Here is a 23285-nt window from a genome sequence, read left to right as displayed (position 1 = left end):
GCAAAGGGTCCAGTTGGGAAAAAGGGCCCTGGGAGGGGGGGGGGCTGCTGAGACTGGGGACTCTGAGGCCTGCCACCGCCCAAGTGATTCAGGGATAAGGTGCCCCCCCCACTACCCTGCACACACACGTTCTCTGTTGCTGGGAGCTACTGTGTTGAGTGCAGTGAGATCAGGGTCCGGGGAGGCCCCCGGGGTGCCACTGGGCGCTCAGGGTTTCTCTGATACCATGTTGTGTTTGCATTTAGGGGTGCAGGCGGGAGAGACAGGCACCACGCCCTCGTGGGGCCCCCCCTTTCCCAGCAAGCCCCTCGGCCTCATGAGGCCATGTCTTCTCAGGTGGGAGGCAGCTTCGGATGACACCCCCCACAGGCCTCCCCCGTCTCTAGCTCCCACCCCCATCCTAGATGAGTGAGAATTAGGAAACACTTTGATTGAATCCTTTCCCAAAGGATTTATTAAAACACAGAAAACCAAGACACACACACAGAGTACAAAGTAAAGGGGATTGTGTTGGCTGCAGTCCCTGTCCAGCCGCCCACGTGTCCTGCCAAGGACGGGACAGGTCGCCACTCCCGGGGGCTCAGCTTCTGGCTCCAGCCCCCTGGCCGGGACCCTCCCAGCTGGGACCCTCCCAACTCACCCCAAAAGCCCCTGGCCCCTTTGCTGGCCTGGGGCTGTACCCAGGGCCAGGGGCCCGGCCCCCTTCGCTGGGCCAGATGCCAACCTGGGTGGGGGTCCGCTCCCTCACTCCCCCCCCCACGCTCCAACGCACAGGGGGCAAGACCCTTCCCTCACCTCCAGCACACAGGAGCTGAGGGGGGCTGGGGGCCCCCAGCTCCACGTCAGGGGTTCAGGACACACACACACACCCAACGGGCCCTTTCTGGGTTATCGCACCTAAAAAAATACTTTTGTTTAAAAAAAATCTGAAAACTAAGAAAAAAACCCAAAACACAACGCCAATGACTTTGGGCTGATGCGCCACGACCTGTAAACTTGCGGAAATAGAAAATGGGGCGGGAGGCAGCTTCTTCACTGGAGACCACGGCGGGCGCGGGACAGCCGCAGGCGCGGCGGGGGACCGGAGGCGGTGGCCAGGCCAAGGCCTCACAGCCCCGCCTCCCCAGCGAGCCCCGCCCCCTGCCCCAGCTCTGGAGGCACTCCTGGCCCTGAGCCCACCCTCTCCATGACCCTCTCAGGCCCTCAAGAGCCCTGGGACCCGACACTTGGGAGCAAGAGCTACAGGGTCACTGGGGCAAGACTCGACCAGCCAGTCCGGGCTGGGGAGGCCCCAGAGGACCCTGGAGAGGGACCCCCGGAGAGCAGGAGGGCAGGCACCTGCACCAGCTGTGGGTATCAGCAGGACCTTGGTCGTAACTTGCAGGAAGCCAAGGAGCTTCTGCAGGGGGCTTGCAGAGAGGGTCTCCTCACAGGGACTGCACTTGCGGGGCAGGCATGTGTGAGAGCGGGGCCCTCCAGACGTGGTCGGTCCAGCCCGTGCGCCTCGCGTCACCTGGGAGCCCAGCAGGCAATGCGTTCTGAAACTGAGGCCCAAAGGTGGTTCGACAGAAAGCCTACTCAGCACTGGTTTAAATAATAGGGTGGCTGGAAACAAAAATGCGGGCTGACGCTGTAGGATTCTGCTTGTACACAAAGCCCCTCATTCTGTCAGCAGCAAAAACCAAACCCAGCCGGGAGATGCCAAAGACCGTGGGCGCCCCTCTCCCCCGCCACCACTCGTGGCAGGACGTAACTGATAAACTAAGAAGAAAACAGTCTGAGATCCATTTTCCTCTCCCAAACCAGCCGACCAGAAACCCCCTCCCCAACTGCCCGAAGCCCCCCTCCCGGGCCTCCAGGTGCTGGTCGTGGAGAGCTGAGCCCTTCCCAGACCTGGCCATTGCACACACCCAGCTCCGGCCCAGTAGAGGAGGGGGAGGCCCGGCATGGAAGCAAAGATGGGCGGACAGCGGGAGGCTTTCTGGGGAGGAAGGACTGACAGCAGGGGGACCACCAGCCCTTGGGGCAAGGCAGTGGAGATGCGGGCCCCTGCCCTGCCACCACCGTGGGCCTCCTGGCTGGGCACTTAAGACCCACCCACTGTGGCCGAGGTGGGGGGCCAGCACTGTGCCCAATGAGGCCAGCCCCAGGGCTGACCGAGGGTCTGGGAGGGAGTGTCACAGGGCTCTGGGTTGGGAGGGGGCTCATGTGGTCACCTCGCCAGAGGCCTGAGCCAGGAGGCTGTGCGCGCGGCACCCACAGGAACCCCAGCGGACTGGGGCGACCCTGCCCTTCCCAGAAGGTGAGGCCAGCGCTGCAGCATGCACGTCCTGGAAAGCTGGGTACAGCCTTCAGAGTGCTCACCACCGCGCCCCCCCCCGCCACGGTGCCGGTCCCGAACAAAGCGAGGGGACACCAAGATGGAAAAGGCTTTGGGGTCCAGCCCTCAAGGGGTTCACAGCCATTTACAGAGAGCACCCGGGACCCCATGAGGGCTGGCTGATTGCCCAAGAGGCCCCCAGACAGACCCCCAAATCTTGGCCCCTCCTGGATTCTGTAGCCAGGACACTTCCCCAGGAAGCCCCTTGCCCAAGGCTGGGAAAACCCTTCCAGGCTGAGCCAGGCAGAGGAAGCATCGGACACAGACAAGCCCAGGGTCTGGCCCCCTCCCCACCAGCGGGGCCCTCATGGGAGACCACCGGCTGAGTGCGGGAGGGGGGCCAGTGGGGGTTCCCCAGAGAAGACGAGGCAGGAAGCCTGGAGGCTCCAGCTCAGAGGGCTGGACAGCCATCAGGTCCAGCCCCCCACCTCCAAGCCCAGCTTTCCCCAGGCCCTCCGACAACACAGCAGGGGCGGCAAGTGACCAGATCGGGGCCTCTCCAGGGACAGGAGGACAGGGATAAGCCCGGGCCCCAAGGGGTGGCCCAGCTTCTTTGCATCTGTGGCCATGAGACTGAACGGGGAGTGTGTACCTAGAGGGGGATGTGATGGGCCTCCCAGGGCACAGGGCAGGACCAGGGTCTCCGGGGCCACCCTCAGTGCCACAGTGACCTGCCCTGCTAGGACACTAACCACACCGCAACAGAGGGCAAGCCCCTTCCCGCAGAGGCCAAGACAGGCTCTCACAGCCCCTATGCTACGTGCGCGGGCTCCGCTCCTCCCCTCCTCCCGGGAGCACAGGCTGCATGTGGCCATGCAGCACGACAGCCGTCCGCTCTGCTAACAGAGTCCAGGGCCTGCAAGACATGCTGGGCCAGGGACAGACACCTGCTGACAGGCTCCCCTCCCCCACAGAGATAGCACGTACCTGGTGGTCTCCAACCCCGGCAAGAAGGGGGTGGAAGATAGCCCCAGCCCCGGGCACCAGCTGAGGTCTCTACTAGCCTGGGGGCTGGGCAGCCACTCCCCACTCCTGACCCATCCACCACTGGGGACCCCCGAGGGGCAGGGGGGCCAGAACACGGGCAGTCAGGCCACACGGACGGGATGGGGTGGGCGGGGGCACACAGAGGGCTCCCCAGGAGGGCCAAGTCCCCGGGGCCAGCAGCAGCGTTTCTAGGATCTTCCTTTGAAGTCTGGAGCCCGTTGACAGAGAGACGTGAGTGCTGCAGGTTAGACCCCTCCATACGTCACTCAACTTTTATATCAAGACAGACTCGTTCAAGTCTTCAATAGGAAAGTGCAAAAGATGTACAAATAAATGAAATCTCCTCTAAGAAGTTGTCCGGCAAAGGTGGCCAAGGGGTACGTCCTGGTGTGGGGTGGGTGTGACGCTGGGTGGGACACTGGCATGATGAGGAGGTGGCACTTCTGGGCTCCAGCCCAGCCAGGCTGGGCCTCGTCCCCCATGCGATGGCATTATTCAGTTTCCCTTTCCGTCCCAAGATGGCATGGCTCCTAAAAAGGCGGTAGCTTTTCTCTCCTGTGGGGGTTGGGCAGGTGGCCCGGCAGGCGCGGCTGCAAGAGGCCGATCACGGTCACCCCGCTGAGCAGCCAGGTCTTCGTTAGAGGGGGGCACCCACCACCCGTCCCACCACTCCTCCCAGAAGGAGCTCCCGAGCCAAGACCTCGCTGCCACCCTTGGAGGGCCAGAGAGGCCCTGGGAAGAGAGCGTTCTGAGGGGGCGGGCGGTCTGGAAACCCCCAGCGCCTCCACCCGAAGTGGCAGTTCTTACGAGGATGCGCAGGGCTTGGGGGGCCCAGGGAGAGGAGGCCGGGGTGAACTGGTGGTTTTTCGGAAGTAAGCTCCCCTCTCCTAGCCATTAACCCTTACCCGCTCCGGCCCCGAGCTACCCTCCTTGCCCTGGGCAGGGAGCCGATGTCCTGGGGCGCCCACCACCCTGCTGGGCAGCGGAGGCAGACCCGTGCAGAGTGGGTTTGGGGCTGACTCACGCTGTGGACACGCGTCCTCACTGACACGCGGGAGGCGCGCCCAACGGAATCGGGGCTGAACCTGGCCAGGCCTGACTCGCCCACCCGAGGAGGGGGACAAGGGACCATGGGGCGTGCAGATGCAGGCTTACCTCAGCTGGAAATGAGCACTGCAACAGAGGGAAATCGCGGGGACAGCTAGATATCTGCGAGAGAGAGAAGCTCGGCTTGCCTGGGCTGGTGGCGGGCAGGCCGGGCCCCCGAGGGGCGCCCCTGCACGTGCTGCCCAGAAGCGGCGGGCACCTACCGGTCACATAGGGCCCCAGGGGCATCTGGTTGTAGTTGACAATCCCTCCCGGTCCAGGGCCCCGGAAGTTGGGCCCAAAGTTGTTGTTGTACATCTGGGAGTTGCCGAAAGCGCCCTGGAGGCAAGGACCCAGGTTTAAAGGTCGTAGTCCCACACCCCTCAACCCGAGCCCCAACCCAGGGGCGCCCAGGGCTTGCGTGATGGGGACCCAGCCCAGGGCGCGCGGGCGGAACCTGACCTGCTGGATGGTGGGGTCACCGGCTCGGTTGGTCAGGCGGCTCAGGATGCTGCGCTCCGACATCTGGAGGCGGGCAGCCACCGGGGGGATGCGGGACAGCATGGAGGGCAGGCGCGTCACATCCGCCTTCATGTCACTCAGCAGCTCCTCCAGCTGGTTCAGGACTGCGGGAGGGAAGGGGGGACGCCGAGGCGCCGCTGACGACCAGCGGGCTGGTGCTTATCTACAAGTGTGTGATCACACTCCCCAGGCCGCGGGCACAGAGGGCGCGCCTCGCCCGGCCCTCCAGGCCCACAAAGCAGAGACACGCCACCTGGGCGAACAGCAGGTTTCTCCGGGGTCCTGAGGGCTGCCAAGGGGAGAGCCAGAAACTCTGGGCTTCCGCCAGGCCCTCTGCCAACACCCACCCCCTCCCCCCCAGCTCCCAGGGAGGCCTGCGGCCCTGGCCCATGGCTATCTCAGGAGACATCTCCCAAACACAGCAGGGTCCAGCAAGTCCAGGGCTCTCGTGTGCGCTTGGCCTTGGCTCCCCCCCCACCATCCCTCTAACCAGCCTGGGAGCTTCCTGAAGACCTGGAGCACAGGAGTCAAAGGTCTGAATCCCGGGAGATCTTGGGCAATTACTTCACTACCCTGGGCATCAATGTCCCTGTCTTTTAAAATGGGGTAATAAACCCTATCACTTAAGGATATTAGGAGCATTAAAGAGAAGCCGTGTGTTTAAAGCATATTGTCTGGGCTTGATAAGCAAGAGTGTGTAAGTCGAATAGACTTCTGTGTTACCAACCCCCAGACCAGGGCCTACAGGGAGCAGACCTTGAGAAGAAGTCCAGAGAAGGGAGGGCCTTACTTTCCCTGGACTGGATGCTGGACTGTCCCATCCTGGCCAGGAGGCCAGGCTGACCCCTGCCCCATCAGTGGCCTCATCAATGGCCAAGGATCCACGGGGCAGGCGGAAGGCAGGCAGGCTCGCTCACCCTTGTGCAGGACGGCATTGGCCGGCTTGTTCCCGGCAAGGGACTCCTTGGACAGGTGCTGGTGGCTCTCAGCAAGGCACTCCACCTCAGCCAAGCGGGCGTTGAGGGCCATGGCGGGGTGGTTGGGGTCCTGGGTCATGTTAAGGTACGCGGCCCTCCGGAGCTGCTCCTCGATGACCAGCGCCTGTTCCAGCAGCTGGGGGATGGGGCAGGAGGGACTGAGCGCCAACCCGGCCCCTCCTCCGCCAGCACCCACCCCCACAGGCCCGGGATCTGGCAGAAAGGAAGGAGGGAGGACACACTTCCACCCATATGCCCACCCTTGTCTGCTCTTGGCCCCTACCCCCCTCAGAGCTCTCACCAATCTGGGTTCTCCACACCATCACCCAGGGCAGGGACACTTGCCCAGGGGGGCCTGGCCCAGATCAAGGACCCAACACGCTGTTAGCTGACTGACTACATGACTGACTACTACGTCCAGATACGTGAGGAGGGGGCTGCTCTTGGTAACTGCCTTGCCCCCGGCCCCCTGTGTAATCTGCCTTCTTGAAGCAGCCCCATCCCTGCAGGCTCTGGCCTTCGGGGACTGACCTTGAACCTGCGGGCCAGAAACTTGTTCTTCATCTCCAAGTAGTTACCCTTGTGGATCTCAGACTTGAAGGGCTCGTTGAGGATCATGTATCTCGGGTCATTCTGGATGTCCTGCCAGCGGGCGTAGCCGTGCCTGGGTGGGGCACCGTTAAGGGCAAACCCGGCCATAGGGTGGGAGGTGGGAGGGCGAGGGGGGACCAGCCTGGGGTCAGCATCCCGGCTGTGTGCTTTCAGACAAGTCATTACCCTTGGCTGCAAGGCGAGCAAGTTGATGATGACTTGACCGAGGACTCTGGCAAGTGCCCTCAGGGGTCCAGACAGCACTGAGGCTTTGGGGGCCGAACCCTTCGTCCTAACAACCCGGAGGGCAGAACCTTCGAGTCTCAATGCCCACACCTGTGACCGTGACCTCATTTGGAAATGGGGTCTTTGTAGATGTAGTCAAGTTAAGAAGGGGTCATCCTGGATTAGAGTGGGCACCAACCCAGTGACTCCTGGCCTGCTAAGAAGAGGAAATTTGGGCCCAGACACACAGAGACCCAGGGAAGAAGCCCATGTGACCAGAGAGGCAGAGACTCAGGACCCAGGGACTGACAGCCACCACCAGAAGCGGGAGGGAGGCTAGGAAGGGTCCTCCCCGAGAGCCGCCAAGGGAACAAGGACACACGATAAAATTATCTTGCCCGAGTGAGTGCGGGGCAGGGGCAGGATCTGAACCCAGGCAGGCTGGCTCCAAGCACCTTCACCTCCACGAAAGGAATCTATGCTATGGCCCATAGGCCGCATTGGCCCCCAGCCCACGTTTTTTAAACAAATTTTACTGGGACGTGGTCACACTCACTTCTGTCCGTGACTCCTTCTGCAACAGTGAGAGCGGAGGAATCACTCTGCAAAGCCTGAAATACTCACTCTGGCCCCTTCCAGGAAAGGTTTGCTGGCCCTGATTCTAGAACACTCCCCCCTCATATAACCAGGTCAGCTTTGCTGAGGGGCTTTCCGTGGGCAGCTTCGTGGCCTCCCCTTGCCCCTGGGAGGTCTGTGCTCAAATGTCACCACTGAGCACCTGTTAGAAAGTGCAGCCCCCACCCCAACACTCCGTTTGCTCCTTGCCAGCTCTATCCTGTTCCGCTGAATGCCACACTCCGCTAACTTACGGCGTTCACCGTTGTCCCCAGCAGGATCTGAGCCCCAGGTAGACAGGGATTGGGGAATGTTGTTCAGGGTTGCATCCTCCATGCCTGGCACATAGGAGACGAGCAATCAAGACTGAATGGATGAATACGAGCGCCCTGTAAATGGCGATGCCCGCTGCAGGCATCATTACTGGGAGGAGGGCAGGAGTTAGGGGTTATTTGTTTTGGCGTCAGAGGGATGGGCTGTGACTTATTAGCTGTGTATCCCTGGGCAAGTCACGTGGCCTCTCTGAGCATCATTTCCTCCCCTGAATAATGGGAATCATGGTGGTGCCCCTCGGAAGGCTGCTATGTGGATGGAGCGAGCACTGGGCGGAAAGGGATGAGCCACAGCCAAGGTCATCACCATCATCACCATCAACACCAGGAAAGGGTCCTCAGCACCTGATCAAAAGCACTGGCTCCTAACTCCTCATCCCACACACCCCATGTCCCTCCCTGAGGTCCACAGAGGAAACAGGCCGGAGTCCTGCCCAGCCGGGCTTGGCCAAGGATACGTCACGATGCCGGCCAGCAGCCAGTAGTCATGGCGCCGGTGCCAGATGTCGTAGATTTTCCCCGAGGACACAGCAGCACGTTCCTCATTCTGCCACAGTGTGTGCAGCTCTGGGAAGCCAGCCAACGGAGAAGCAGAATGAGGTGCCCCCCAGTCCCTCACAAGGGTAGGCATAGGAAAGTCTCTTCCTCACCACCCACCATCTCCCCACCCCTGGAAGTTCAGTATCTCAGGGTTACTGGGAAAGATTATATAATGCACTTTTATCAACCACTCACACTTTAGTATAAAGTAACCATCTGCCCACACTCCCAGGACCCACAAAGTTAGGAAGCCCGTGACAACAACCACCCTAGCTCTCTGCCCACCGCCTCAGCCCAATACCTGTGAAGCCCCCGTCTGCAATGTTGAACATGAATTTGAACTTCCCATTCTTGTCCTCCTTCTTCCCCTCCTCATCTTCCTCTTTGTCACCATTTTGCTGTGTTTCAAGGGGCTCCTTCTCCTCCACTTTGGTGTCATCTGTGGGAGGACAGACCCATATTCATTTACCCATCTGAAAGGTACGGCCCAGGGCCCTCTTTCTGCCAAGCACTGGGGACTGGGGACCCAAAGGCAAGTGGGAGCCATATCTCATCGTCTTCAAGGGGCTCACTGCCAAGAGGGATTTTAAACAGACAAATCAGCAGCCCCTCTCTTGACCTGAGCAGGGAGGGTGGGCTCCAGGCCCAGGTGCAGCTCCCCCACTCAAATAGGACCACCAGGCAGAGCAGCGTGAAAAGTGCACATTAAGTCAGAGGCCAGCAGTGCTGTCCTGAGGGGTCTGATCTGAGGATGAGTGTTCCAGAACATTCCAGCATCTACAGGTACACAAAGTCTATGACTGAGCCCCAGATGCTCCAGGCCAAGCTCTGTGACCAGCTCTCCTTTCTCCTGGTGGTGGCTGGGGCCACAGGAGGGATTAGGAGAGGGGGCGGCATCTCCCCCCGGCCAAGGGCTGGCGAGCCCAGGCTCCTGCCCACCAGCTCCAGCTGGGTGGGTGAGGGATGGGGGGTTACGGATGGATGGTGGCGCCCATGGAAGCTGCAGGAGGCCCAACGGAGTCCAGACGGTGCCCTCAAGAGCCCAAGGGACACAGGACAGAGCACACACAAGAGCCCCAAACCTGGCCTGAAATCACTGCCATCCCCTCTGCTGTGAATCAAGCTTAGCTCCAGCTTGTCCAGAATTTTCTCCTTCTCAGGAAGCACTTCTTCTGCAAGACAAAGGGTGTTTGCAGAGTAGGGAGAGGTCCGGGACAGACAAAGGGGACCCCGGGCTGGTGGCTTTCCAACTCCATTTCACCCACACACAGAATCCCACCTATCACGTCACCGAGGAGTCCAACTGGGCCACATAGGAGGGGTCCTCGGGGAAGGCAGGTATGATGGGCGTGGACCCTCCCAACACCGTTGTCTTGCCCCTTCCTTCTCACCCCACCCCAGCAGCACCCCACCCCCAAACTCCTCAAGGAACAGTCTCGAAATCCTCCCTACCACAATGATATGCAGAGGACTCAATGTTCTGACAACACGGCAGGACTTCATTAACACAAAACCCTCTTACGAACACCCAGAAATGTCAGGCAAAATCTATCACCTTGGAAAAACACACAGTGAGCTCACAAGGAGAAAAGGAAATTGTCAGTGCCATAAAGGGAAAGGGGTGAGTGGATGCCAGGCAGAGGCCGGGGGGGCTGGGGCTGCATCTCGACACACAGACAGGGAGGACGAGACTGCAAGCCCCGAAGACCAGAGAACCAGAATCCAACACCCTCCAACCGCTGTGCACTCAACAAAAGAGAGAGCTCCATCCGATGCCTCATGGCCAAGCTGCCACGACCATGACCGTGGAATCTAAACCGTGCCGCCCCCGCAGAGAGAGCACCATCAAGACTGGTCCCGGACCAGCCAGACCACCAGCAAGACCATGGGGCCCGGGGCTTCTGGAAATAGAGCAGGGACATTCCTGCTACTCAGGTGACACAGGGTTCCCATGGATAAAACAAGCCCCGATAAAGATGCAGCCAACCAAATTTCAGAAACCATTTATCCATCCACCAGAGAGAGAGACAAGAAAGATGAGAATCCATAATAAGACAAGTCCACACAAAAAAAGGGAAACTAGAAAAAGCCAGCTAAAACTTCTAGAAATAAAATACACAATCATTAACATTTTAAACATTTTCACTGCAGAAATCTGAGATGTCCTCCAAGACTCCCGGGCCCTGGAGTACAAGTCGGGGGTGGGATGGGGCACAGGTGACCTTCTAAGAGGGAGATAATCTGGGTGGGCCTGACCTCATCACACCAGCCCTTGAAAAGCAGGGTTTTCTCCAATCAGTCCCAGAAAAGAACATCAGAGATTCGAAGTATGAGGGGGATTCAGCACACAATTGCTGCCTTGAAGCCTGAAGACCAAGTGGGCAAGGAATGTGGGTGGCTTCCAGGGGCTGAGAACAACCCCCATCTCACAGCCAGAGGGAAATGGGGCCTCAGGCCCCCACCCCAAGGAGCTGACGTCAGCCAACAAGAATGAGCTTGGAAGCAGATTTTTCCCCTTGAGCTGCCAGACGAGAACTCAGCCCAGCCAACGCCTTGATGTCAGTCTTTCGAGACCCTCAGCAGAGAACCCAGCCACACCAAGCCAGACTTCTGATCCACTGAACTGTAAGCTTGTAAATGGGTGTTGTTTTAAGAACTGAGGTTGTAATAATTTGTTTTGCAGCCATAGAAAATAACACAAATGGGAAGTATGAAGAAACAAAACAGTATAAAGAAAGAAGAGGAAGCTAAATCTAAAGATAACTCAAAACACCTTGCAGAGGGGCGCCTGGGTGGCTCAGTCTGTTGAGAGTCTGACTTTGGCTCAGGTCGTGATCTCAGGGTCCTGGGATCAAGCCCCGTGTCGGGTTCTGCTCTCAAAGGGGAGTCTGCTTGTTCCTCTCTCCCTGCCCCTCCCCTGCTGCTTGTGCACTAGCAGGCACATGCACGCTCTCTCTCTCAAATAAATAAATAAAATCTTAAAAAAAAAAAAAGCTGTGCAAGAGAGACAGGCAAAAAAGAAGTAAAAGACGTGAAAGGTACACCAGCCCCCGTATTTGGCTAACCTTGTACCTGCTTTCTTTTCTTCATCACGTTTGGAGTCTGTTGTTGAACAAAGACATATTTCTGTTTATGGCTGATCACCTGCCTGCCCCACTAGAATACAAATTCGATGTGAAGGCTGTGGCTATTTTGGTGTATTGCTTGTGTCCCCAGTACTCAGGATAGCACCCAACACACAGCAGGCCTTCGATACAGGTTTGCTGAATGAATGAATGAAGGAATCGATGAGTAGTAGGAATGCCAGGAGAAAATAAACATAATGGGGACAAAGACAATACTCAAAGAGGGAATGACTGAGAATTTTCTCACAATCAATGAAAGACAGAATACTTAGCTTTAAGAATCACAGTCACAAGCAAGATAAATAAAAATTTCATTGTGGTGAAACCACACATGACCAAACACAAACAGAATATCTTAAAAGTGGTCTTACCATGTCAGGAAAGATAGAAAAGGCAGATTTCCCACAAAGGAGCAACAATTACCTTGAGAGCAGCCTTCTCGGCACAGTGGAAGCCAGAATACACAGGGAATACACATCTTCAAAGTGCTGAGGGAAGGGGCGCCTGGGTGGCTCAGTCAGTTAAGCGTCCGACTCTTTTGATCCTGGCCCAGGTCTTGATCTCAGGGTCATGAGTTCAAGCCTCGTGTTGGGCTCCACTTAAAAAAAAAAAAGTGCTGAGGGAAAACCCCTATCCTCTCTTGTGCTTTGCTAACTATTATTCAAGAGTAAAGGGAAAAATAACACACAACGAGAGAATTTTCCACACACAGAAATTTGCTGAAAGCACCATTAAAGGGTGTACTTTAGGAAAAAAGACACTTTAGGAAGCAATGATGAACAAGGAAGCAAACACAAAACTGCTAAGAATGGTAAGATCTAAATAAGGATTAAAGATTTAGAAATAGGCACTATAACAAATTTGGGAAATGAAAACAAGTTGAAACTAAACACATGGAAGATGGAAAGGGAGTGGAGCTACGCACAGCCCTTCTCTTATTCAAGAGGGATACACGTTAAAAGCTTAAGAGTATAAAATAGGATTGACTATAAACTTTCCAAAGGAGTTAAGGGGGAAAAAGGAAATATAAAGAAAGTCTGATCAATCCAAGAGACAGCAGGAAAGGAGAAAAAAGAAGGCAAGGGTAATATAAAGCACAAAGTAAGAGAGTAGAAATACATTCAAATATCTAGCTATTACAATAAATGTAAAGAGATCAAACATGCCAGCTAAAAGATAGAGATTCTGTGATTGGACTTAAGATAACAAATCCTGCTATACCCTGTTTATAAGACATATACCTAAAATGTAATTACACAGATTACAAGTAAAGGAATGAGTATCAACTATACTTCAATAAAAAAAAATGTTTTAAAGTAAAGGAATGGAAGAAATGCTTGCAGATCATATATCTGATATGGAACATGTATCTATAAAGAACTCCTACAACTCAGTAATAAAAAGACAAATAACCCAATTAAAAAATGGGCAAAGGACCTGAAAAGACATTTCTCCAACAGAGATGTACAAATGGCACATGAAAAGAAACTCAACATCTTTATGCATAAGGGAAATACAAATCAAAACCATTTGAGATACCCCTTCTCACTCAGTAGGATGACTATAATCAAAAGACAAATGTTGTCAGAGGCACCTGAGTGGTTCAGTTGGTTGAGCGTCTGACTCTTGATTTTGACTCAGGTCATGATCTCAGGGTCATGAGAGTGAGCCCCGACGGCCCGGCTTCCCGCTCAGCAGGGGGGTCTGCTTGGGATTTTCTCTCCCTCTCCCTCTGCCCCTCCCCCCGCTTGTGCTCACTTTCTCCCAAATAAATCTTTTTTTTTTTAAGATTTTATTTATTTATTTGACACAGAGAGAGACAGCTAGAGAGGGAACACAAGCAGGGGGACTGGGAGAGGAAGAAGAAGGCTTCCCGCAGAGCAGGGAGCCCGATGCGGGGCTCGATCCCAGGACCCCGGGATCATGACCTGAGCTGAAGGCAGACGCTTAACGACTGAGCCACCCAGGCGCCCCTCAAATAAATAAATCTTAAAAAAAAAGACAAGCATTGTCAAAGACATGGACAAATCAGAATCCTCATACATTGCTGATGGGAATGTAAAACAGTGCAGCCACTGGAGAAAACAATCTGGCAGTTCCTCAAAATATTAAACACAGAGTTATCATACAGTCCAGCAATTTCACTCCTAGGTAGATACCCAACAGAACTGAAACCTATGTCCACACAAAAAAACGGTACATAAATGTTCACAGCAGCCAAAAATTAAAAACAACCCAAATGTCCATCAACAATGGCTGGATAAATACAATGCAGTATATTTATACAAAGGATAAAGGGATGAAGCACTGGTCCATGCCACAAGATGGATGAACCTGGAAAACATTATGCTAAGTGAAAGAAGCCAGACAAAAAAGGGCATCTATTTTATGATTCCATTTATATGAAATGTCCAGAACACACAAATCCATAGAGACAGAAAGTAGATGAGTGATAGCTGGGGTGGAGAGGAAGAAATGGGTAATAAATGCTAATGGACATGAGGTTTCTTTTTGGAGTGATGAAAATATTCTAAAATTATCTGTGCTGATGTTTGCACAACGCTGCGAATATACTAAAAATCTCTAGCTTGTACACTTTAAATGGGTGAACTGTGGGGCGCCTGAGTGGCTCAGTCTGTTAAGCATCTGACTCTTGATTTAGGCTCAGGTCATGGTCTCAGGATCCTGGGATCGAGCCCTGAACTGGGCTCTGCGCTCAGCGGGGAGTCTGCTTGTCCCTCTGCTCCTGCCCCTCCTCCCCCTGGTCACGCTCACATGTGCTCTCTCTCTCAAATAAACAAATTAAATCTTTAAAAATAAATAAATAAAATAAAATAAATGAACTGTATCCTGTGTGATTATATCACAATAAAGTGTTTGTATGTACATGTATTTTTTTAAGTAAAAAGATAGAAAAACATAAACCAAATATATACTTAACAAAAGTAAGATCCATCCAAATCAGCCTAAATAAACCTTAAAGCAAAAAATATCAGGAGGAATAAAAGGGTCATTATATAAGAGGCACACTTCACCAGAAAAATATAAAAAACCTAAAGCAATATGCACCTAACAACCCAGTCTCAAATGATATGAGGCACACTCTGGCCTTACAAAGAGAAAGACACCGATCCACAATCATAGTGAGAGATCCTAACATAAGTCTCTCAGACTTGACAGATCAAAGCAAACCAAAAATGAGTAAGGATATAAGAAACTTGAACAAAATAATGATCTAATATGTGTATTTAGAACCTCACACTCAGCAATTCAGAAAATAGGCATTCTTTTCAAGCACTCACGACCATTTACAAAATCATATCATATTACATGATACAAAATCATACCATATTACAAAACCATATTACGCCAGGAAGCAGGTTTCATTGACATCATGTAGAAACAATATCATAGAGACTCATGTGCCCCAACCACGGTGCAACAGAGTTAGAATTCACTGATAAAAAGACAGCCCGATAACCCCCGAACTCTGCATCGTAGGAAAAGTTGAAATCCACTCTAGAGACCTGAGCCCTTGGCTCTCTCCTCATCCTGGGGATCCTATCGCACTAGGACAGAGCCTGCCACCCAGCCAGGGAGAGAGGGAGGGGAACACAGCCTGGCCGCCCTCCTCTGACCCAGGGATGCTGAGGCCACAGGCTACGTTGGGGGTGGTGACCGTGGGAAGCCGCACCTTTCAGCAGCTGCTCTGGGGATGGCGGGGCCTTCTCCGTCTCCTCCAGCCGCTCCTTGCCATCTGAGCTCTCATGCTTGTCCTCGCCCTCCACTCTGTCCAGGGAAGTTGGCAGGGCCTGGGGAGGACAGGCTAGGTAGGGATGCTGCAGGGCCTGGGACCTCAGCAGCATGGGGGGCAGAGGACGGGCACTGGGCACCAGGAACTCTCCTGGTTCCCATCTGTGCTCCCAACCTGCTCCCCCAGACCCAGAGGCCCAAACATGGAGCCAGGAGGCCTGGGTTCTAGCTGCCCAACCAAGGGCTGAGAAGGTCTCAAGATCCAACCCCCAACCCACAACCCCCAGAGGCCCAGACACCAGCACCTTCTATACCTGGATTTCTGGGGGCTTCTTTGGCTTCTGAACCCCCAGCTCCTTCTCATCCATGTAACCCAGCTGGGCTTCCATTTTGTCTGAAAGATCAAAGGACAGAGGTGAGATAGATGGGCTAGGGCAGGCAGGGGGTGAAGGGCAGGAAATGGGGATGCCAGGTGGCTCCATTTGGGCCAGACACCTCCAGAAGAAGGACAGGTGAACCAGGTGAGCCAGAGACCCCAGGCTAAGCCTGCAGACATGGGGATCCTTGGAGGACCTTGGGCCCAGTGAGGCCAAAGCCACAGGCTGATGGGACAGGGCTGCCCAGAGCAGGGCCCCCCATCTAAAAGCAGGAGGTGAGGCGAGTGGAGGCAGGCCTAGGAGCCAGAGCAGCTGGATGTGGTCCCTGCTTTCTGGCTGGCTGCCAAGCCGTGTGCCTTCCCGTACTGACCTTCCCTTACTCAACACACTGCCGAGTGCTGGTGACTCTCATACTCTGAGTAGCCCTGGGAGGTGGGCACTAGCCTGTCCCACATCATGGATGAGAAAACGGGGCTCACAGAGGGCCAGGAAGCAAACCCAGGCCCGTCCGCTCCCAAGGGCACACGTGCCCAGAAGCAGCAGGTACGTCCTTGGAGGCAAAGGCTCCCTGGACTTCACGTGCCACCCGGGCATCGGGAGCCCAGTGCCAGGCCTGCAAGGTCCCTCTGAGGGAAGAAGATGCTTCGCCCAAATAAATGCATGGATCACCAAAAAGATACTCAGACAAATAACCCATCAAAGAAGAGCAAAGGATCTGAAAAGATATTTCGCCAAAAGAGATACACAAGTGGCCCAGAAGCACAAGAAAACCTCAGGGAGACACCATTTCATACCCGCTAGGATGGCTACAAGCAGAAAGTCAGACAACAAACGTTCGGTGAGGATGTGGGGAAACCGGAACCGTCATATGTGGCTGGGGAGAATATAAGACGACGTGGCCGCTGTGGAAAAATCCGGCAGTTCCTCAACACCTTACGCCCTTCGATCCAGCAACACCATTCCTAGCTACACACCCAAGAGAAATGCAGCGAAGAGACGTGTCCTCGCTTGAACATGGACGTTCACGGCCACACACAACTTGCAGCATCCCTCACATTTTCCACACCGGTCAAAAAGTAGAAACAACCCCAAATCCATCAGCTGACAAATGACTAAACAAAAATGTGGTTCATCCATACAACGGAATGGTATTCGGCCACGAAAAGGATTGAAGCAACGACCCACCCTACAACGTGGACGAACCTCGAAAACACGCTAGAGAATGAAGCCAGACACAGGAGGTCACATAGGATATAGTTCCATCTGCCGGAAAGGTCCAGAACAGGCAAACCCACAGACACAAAGTAGATTCGTGGCTGCCAGGGGCTGGGCGGGGAAAGGAACAAGGAGTGACTGCTAATAGGTACAAGTTTTTCTCTGGGTGACGAAAACCTTCTAGCGTTAGAGGTGATTCATCCCTGTGAATATACTAGTAACTCCTGAACAGTAAGATGTTTAAAGACTAAGTGTTGTGATATGTGAATAGCCGTTAAAAAGAGAAAGTCTGAGCAGAGCAACGTTTCTGCAGGCAGAAGCTTGTGGGCGGAAGGGAGGCTGTCTGTCATGGGTTGTGCGGAGGACCCGGGCTCTCCGGGGGCCTTGCCACCAACCCCCCGTGACCCAAGCGCCCTCCCCCGCTCATCGGAGCCCAGACCTGGCAGGCCCAGTGGGGTCGGCAGGAGGTGGGCAGGGCTGGCGGGCACTGGCGTGTTGGGGTCCGAGGAGATGACCTCGCTTGGCTTCTTGCCCTCGGGCCCCTCGGGGATCAAGTCTGGGGTGCTGTACTTCCCGTTAACGTGCTCAAACTCCTGAACCTGGGGCGGGAGGCAGGGAAGGAGAGAGGGAGGTGGTCTCAGCTCAGACCTAAGGGCCTCAGGGCAGTCGGTGGGACTGGGGGTGTCCCAGGCTCGGGATGAATGCCACCTCCCCCCAAGGCTGGCCAAGCCAAATGCACTTCTGACCACAAACCGCTGTGCCAGGCCCCACCCCCACCCCCACACCCTGTGTGTCCTCTGCCCTGTGCCCTGCCATCCCCACCTCCAGCCTCACACCCCCCCCACCCAGACAAGTCTTCAGAGAGGTCCCTCTAGCCTGACTCAGTGTCCTGAGCCAGGCACTTGCCCTCTGCCCGCTGACCCCCAGGGGGCACACGAGGGCCATGGGGGGCCACCAGGAAAGGCCCAGGCAAGGCTTACTCACCCACCTTCTTCCTAACTAGTGACATGACCCCGATGCGGGTGAGCACGTGCTGCCTCGAGAGGCCCTCACGGGGCACGCCGTCCGCGAAGGTCTCTGCGCCGTCAGCCCCCGGCTCACACAGGTGCCGCATGAAGAGGGACACATAGGCTCTGGGGTGGGGGTTACTGGGGCTCAGGGAGTGGGGGGCCAGCAAGGACCCTCTGAGAGGGCTGGCAGGACCCCCAGCAAACCCCCTGGCTGGAACCATCATCCATCCCCTGCCTCCCAGCCAGGCCTGCTGGGTCAGGCCCCCAGGGAAGGACAGAGGGGGCCTCCCCGGGGAAGGGAACCTACTAGGACAGCCCTTGCCCCGGATCTGGTCTAGCAGAGGTGGCTGGTCTGTGTTTTCTACAAATGAGCCCTGCCCGGGCCTGGACCCCAGCCACCAGAAGACCAGACAACAGTGAATCCTCCAGACAAGAAGCCCAGGGCGAGAGCACAAATGATGCCCATTGTGCAGTCTCGCCCAGTGGAGCCTGCCCCACTCTGCGGCGGGCAGCTACACCCTGGGCCACCACCTCAGCCCCTTTACCTAAATTCCTTCTCGCTTTTCCCTCGAAGGTCCCGCACCAGCCAGTGAGAGTTGAAGGCGTCCTGGGGGGGGCATGCCCCAGCGCATGATGGCGTTCAGAAAGGCCTTCCGCTGGCGGGCATTGAAGCCCAGCACCTGCGTGAGCAGGGAGTGGGGTGGGGGAGCAGAGAATTCAGGGATAGGGAGAAAGGCATATGGAGGGGAGGAGGCAGGGAGGAGCACAGAGAAGGCAGGGGCCTCCAGCTAGGGCAGGACCCAGAGGGCAGAGCCCAGACCCAGGGTCTGTCCTGGCCCCACCTCTACACAGCTGTGACCGTGGGCAAGCCCCTCGCCCTCCTGCCTCCACCCCTGTTCCATACCCCAGAGGTGTACAGGGGCGAGCTCTTTGCTCTGAGGAGGGGGCAGGGGAACTGGGGAAGGGGTGTGCAGGCGGGCCCCACCTCGATATTGCCACCCACGCGGGCGAGAAGAGGTGGCAGGGGCTTGTCCCTGTCGCTCTTCAGCTGCCTCCTGGATTGTCGCCGTCCACCTGGGAAGTAGCCCCACCACAACACCTCACTGGAGCCCGGAGTGTCCTGACCCCCCACCCTATCCAACTCACCCCAGGACAGCAGGATCCCTCAGGACATCCCCCAAAGGATGGATGACTGTCCTGATGCTCCCAGGAGACCCCAGGTTGACCGTCAGCCCCCTGACACAGGTCTGGGCCCCAGTCCAGGGTCACCAGCCATGAGACTCACTCTGCCCTTCTGGCCTTTCCTCAAAGTCCTCGTCCTCATCCTCGGAGCCGATGGAATATTCGGACTGGTTATCTGAGAGCTCGTCCTGCCACTCTGTGAGGGGCCACGTGGAAAGGCACAGAGTGAGCCTCCAAAACACCCAGGGCCATACCAAGCCCCTAAACCCCAGCCCAGGAGGGAGTGACAATGAAAAGAGCCCCGGGGGAAACTTCCTGTGAGCTCGCTGAATCCCACCGGCCCTGCACTATATCCTAAGATACCGTACCATGATCATCCCTCTTTTACAGATGGGGAAACTGAGGCTCGCCCAAGGTCAGAAGTTACCGGACCACCATCCATCTAGCTCCTCCAGACACCCAACAGCCCACACTTGCTCCAAGCCCCCTTTCTCCAGGAAGCCCCCCCACACACACGGCCCCCCCCACTCCCTACTCTCCGGTGCATGCGAGCCGGTGCTGCGGGGGCCACGCACCCTGGTCCTCCTGGGAGGCGTCGTTGTAGTTGACCTGCTTGCGGATGCGCTTGCCCTTGCCCAGATTGCGGGCCAGGTCCTCCTGCTGCTGCTCGTAGTGGTGCCGCAGGAGCTTCTCCCAGTAGTCGGGGTCCACGTTCTCCTCCTGCTTGATGATCTCCCTCTCCACCTCCTCCTGAAGACACACGCACGGGGCCCCATGAGGGCAGGACCCGCAGGCACAGGCCCCGGGGCTCCGGGGTGGGGCCAACAGGGGGCGCCGCTGCCCCCGGGGCTCCTCACGCTGCCTCCACCTCACCTTAGCCTCTAGGAGCTCAAGGCTGAACCGGAAAGCCTGCCTACTCCAGGAAGCCACCTTGATCACCCCAGCCCCAGATGGTCTTCATCCTGCCCCTGTCACAGTCGTTCATTCATTCATTCGTTCGTTTGTTCGTTCGTTCATTCGTTCGTTCATTCGTTCACGCCACAAGTATTTCCTGGCCTTGTGCCAGGCACTGGGGTACAGAATTGAGTAAGCCCCACCCCTGCCCTCAGGAGGCTCCCGGTTTCCTGAATGATAATTAGCACCCAGGATCTGCGTGGAGGGCGGCGGGACTGAAGGAAGTGGAGACGCCGATCCGGAAAGACCCAAGGGCGGACCTCAGGAGTAAAAGTTTGCTGGGTGGAGATGGGCGGGGCCGCGGCGGGGGCGGGGGCGGGGCCGCGGCGGGGGCGGGGCCGCGGCGGGGGGCGGGCTTACCACGCCGTCCTCCTCTCGCACCACGTACTGCGCCACCTTGAAGGAGCTCAGGTACTCGTTCATATTCTGCAGCTCCGTGTCGTCCGTGGCGTCCTGGTTTCGGTCCAGCAGCTTGGAGATGGCCGCATCGTCATAGTGGATCACACTGCTGTCCTCCACGTCCTTGTTGTCGCCTGGGGCAAACAGGGTGCAGAGTGAAGGGACAGACGGGGATGGGGTCCAACCCCATAGGGACAGACTCTCCGACCGTGGGGACCCCACAGGGACAGACTCCCGACCCTGGCCCTTCCAAGCCCCCAGCAGGGGCTGCAGCGGAGGAGCATGGTGACCAGAGAGGGGAACCTGCCCACCCGACAGTCCGCGGCTACCCAAGTGAGGGGCCGGTGGGGGCGGGCAGGAGAGCGCGACCAAACGCAGGAAGGGCCGAGCGGGGTTCTTCTCCAGGAACAGCCACCGGAAGCACAGGAGGAGCTGGGAGCTAGGCTGAGTTAGCCCCTACCTGGCGGGGTGCTGCCATGCTTCTTCTTGGCGCTGGCAGCCAGGGCTCCCCCTTTGGAGGACTGGACATCAGGGATGGGCGTGACCGGCCTCTGGCCCTGAGACATCATGCCTGTAGGACAGAGTCAGAGGGGCTGCAGGGCTGGGGGGCAGTGCCCAGCGAGGCCGCCCTGGCCAGGAGACGGAGCAGAGGAGAGAGAGGCTGTGGGCCGGCACAGGCCCTGGGATGGGTGTGTCTGGAGTAGCCCCCACCCCCTAGCCACCCTGGACACCCACCCTCCACGTCGTCCTTGAAGAGCTCTTCTGTGCCGAACTTGAGGATGTCGTCCAGCTCCTGCTTGGTCATGGAGCCGGACTTGGAGCCGAGGCCGGGCCGTACCACCAGGTGGGTGAGCATCATCTTGCGCTTGGCCACCTGTGTGATGCGCTCCTCCACCGAGGCCCGAGTCACGAAGCGGTAGATCATCACCTTCTTGTTCTGTCCGATGCGATGGGCGCGGCTGAAGGCCTGGGGGCAAGCTGCAGCTCAGTGCTCGGGGCTCAGCCAAGGGCTGGGGGGGCAGGGTCGGGCACCTCATGGGGAGAGGGGGTGTGCACACGTGTTCATGGGCGGGTTCTGTGTGGAACGAGCCGTGTGACCCCATGGAAATGCACACGTGTCAGGCCAGCTACTCTCCCTTCCCGACTGTGGGTAGTCTCATGGGGGCCTGGGTGCCCGCGCAGGTGGAGCTGGGCATGGCTGCGGGTGGGCAGGGGCCAGTGTGCTGGACGTGTCGAGGCCACATGGGGCTCTGATGGCAGATCGGGGAGATGGGGTGAGTGAGCCGCGGATGGGACTGCACAGCCAGCTCGGGAGGGCAGCAAGACCCAGAAGCTGCCCGGCGCTGCGTGCACTGGGTGTCTGCGTGATGCGACCGTAGTGTTTCTATCTATGCCGGTGACCGTGCGTGGGTGCACATGTGTGCATGAGAAACGAGTGTGTGTGTGTGTCCATCCCTGCCCCAGGTGGGGTGACCAGGCGACAACAGTGTGTGTCTCTACTCCCACAACCCCTACCCCCCTCAGCCCGCCCATCCTTCCTCACCAGCCCCTTTTGCCCCCTCCATCTCTTCTCCCACAGGCTTCTCCCCCCACTCTGTTTCCCTTGCTTCCTCCCAAACTGGCTCCCTCTGGGTCCCAGGACTCCCTCCTCCTGCCTCCTTCCATGGCCTTGGGCCTAAGAGTGATGGGACAGACCAGGGGTTACCAGGCACACAGACTGTCGTGAGTCCTTGGACACCTTGCCTGTCCTCTCTGGGCGTTTCCTCTTTTGTACAATGAGGGAGCCGGAGGGGCGGGGCAAAGCTCCACTCACCCCCCAACCCCCGGGCCCCTCTTGGGGCTGGGATTCCATGAGACACAGTCTGAGGGGGAGGGATGGAAAGCCCACAGAACCAGGTGTGGCAAGGGGCTGTCTGAGAGGGTTGTGGTGTCAGGGCCACAGACCTGGATGTCATTGTGTGGATTCCAGTCCGAGTCGTAGATGATGACGGTGTCTGCTGTGGCCAGGTTGATGCCCAGGCCCCCCGCCCGGGTCGAGAGAAGGAAGCAGAACTGCTGCGCCCCAGGGGCTGAGGAAGAGAGGCAGGTGCCCAGTGGGGTCAGAGCGGAGAGGGAGGGGACAGGTGGACAGCAGAGAGCAGGGCGGGAGCAGATACAAGAGGGAAGGGGGGTGCTGGGGACTGTGACCCCATCACGGACAACAACAGTCCCAGCTGTGTTCAGGGAAGCTTCAGGAGGCCGGGGGCCCAGGGTGGGCACAGAGCAGTCCACTCGAGCCCCACTTAGCCCCCAGCTGTGCTCTGAGCCCTGACCCAACAGGAGGGAGCCACAGTGAGAAGGAAGTTGATTTTCAAAGCCCAGATGGGCAAAGAACAAACTACAAATAGCCAGCAAATACAGGCAGACCCGTAATAAGGGTCGGCCCTGGAGAGCTCAGTCCTTCGTGCCCTCCCGGCTTTACCTAGTCCATGAGGCTGTCAGTGTGGCCAGGGGACACTCAGGGTCACAGCTCCAGGGCCCCAGCAACCCTGCTGGACAGTCCCCACTGTCACAGGACAGCTGGTTCTCAGACCCACCTAAGCCCTTCATACAGGACCTGGGACTGCCCTGCACACCCACAAGAGCTACAAACAGGTTCCCAGTCCTCCCAGTGCCTCGGCCACTCCCACTTCCATCTAGATCCTGGAACCCTGTACTCGTTCTACCTCCAACACCAGTGGACAACAGGCATCGCTCCTTTGGGCATCTGGGCAATGGGGCCCCAGGTGGAGGTGTCCATCCCGCACTGCTCATAACTGCTGGTTTACCTGGTGTCAGCATCCGAAGCCCGCAGGGGTCAACCAGACCCTCAGCACCAGCTTCATTTAGTAATAGAGGTGGTACTTTCCTCCCTATCTGCCCTTCTCTGTGTCCAGTTCTCAGTTCTGAACAGGTGTTACCTCCTGGGCCCCTCAGCACCCCAGCTGGCCCCTGGAGGTTCCATGGGATTAACTCCTTTGAGCATTTAAAACTAAG

The 23285-nt window shown here is 57.0% G+C and overlaps 1 protein-coding gene across 1 annotated transcript in view; it reads right to left on the bottom strand.

The window, feature by feature from the left end:
* Nucleotides 1–426: 426 nt before the first annotated feature.
* CHD5 (chromodomain helicase DNA binding protein 5) overlaps nucleotides 427–23285 on the bottom strand; it is a 59556-nt gene continuing 36697 nt past the window's right edge. Inside the window, 22 exon segments of the mRNA XM_032394927.1 lie at nucleotides 427–3957; nucleotides 4523–4576; nucleotides 4678–4792; nucleotides 4916–5079; nucleotides 5893–6088; nucleotides 6484–6616; nucleotides 8174–8282; nucleotides 8557–8694; nucleotides 9338–9427; nucleotides 15075–15192; nucleotides 15448–15527; nucleotides 17165–17324; nucleotides 17714–17858; nucleotides 18281–18351; nucleotides 18353–18415; nucleotides 18721–18809; nucleotides 19021–19113; nucleotides 19493–19667; nucleotides 20232–20404; nucleotides 20731–20841; nucleotides 21006–21237; nucleotides 22215–22339. Of these exon segments, the coding sequence (XP_032250818.1) occupies nucleotides 4569–4576; nucleotides 4678–4792; nucleotides 4916–5079; nucleotides 5893–6088; nucleotides 6484–6616; nucleotides 8174–8282; nucleotides 8557–8694; nucleotides 9338–9427; nucleotides 15075–15192; nucleotides 15448–15527; nucleotides 17165–17324; nucleotides 17714–17858; nucleotides 18281–18351; nucleotides 18353–18415; nucleotides 18721–18809; nucleotides 19021–19113; nucleotides 19493–19667; nucleotides 20232–20404; nucleotides 20731–20841; nucleotides 21006–21237; nucleotides 22215–22339 (2588 nt within the window). The 3' untranslated portion in view covers nucleotides 427–3957; nucleotides 4523–4568.

The sequence above is a fragment of the Phoca vitulina genome, unplaced genomic scaffold (genome assembly GCF_004348235.1).
Source record: "Phoca vitulina isolate PV1807 unplaced genomic scaffold, GSC_HSeal_1.0 scaffold2, whole genome shotgun sequence".
Classification (NCBI taxonomy): domain Eukaryota; kingdom Metazoa; phylum Chordata; class Mammalia; order Carnivora; family Phocidae; genus Phoca; species Phoca vitulina.
Note: the sequence above shows the minus strand (reverse complement) of the source record. Positions and strands in the feature narration are given on the sequence as shown.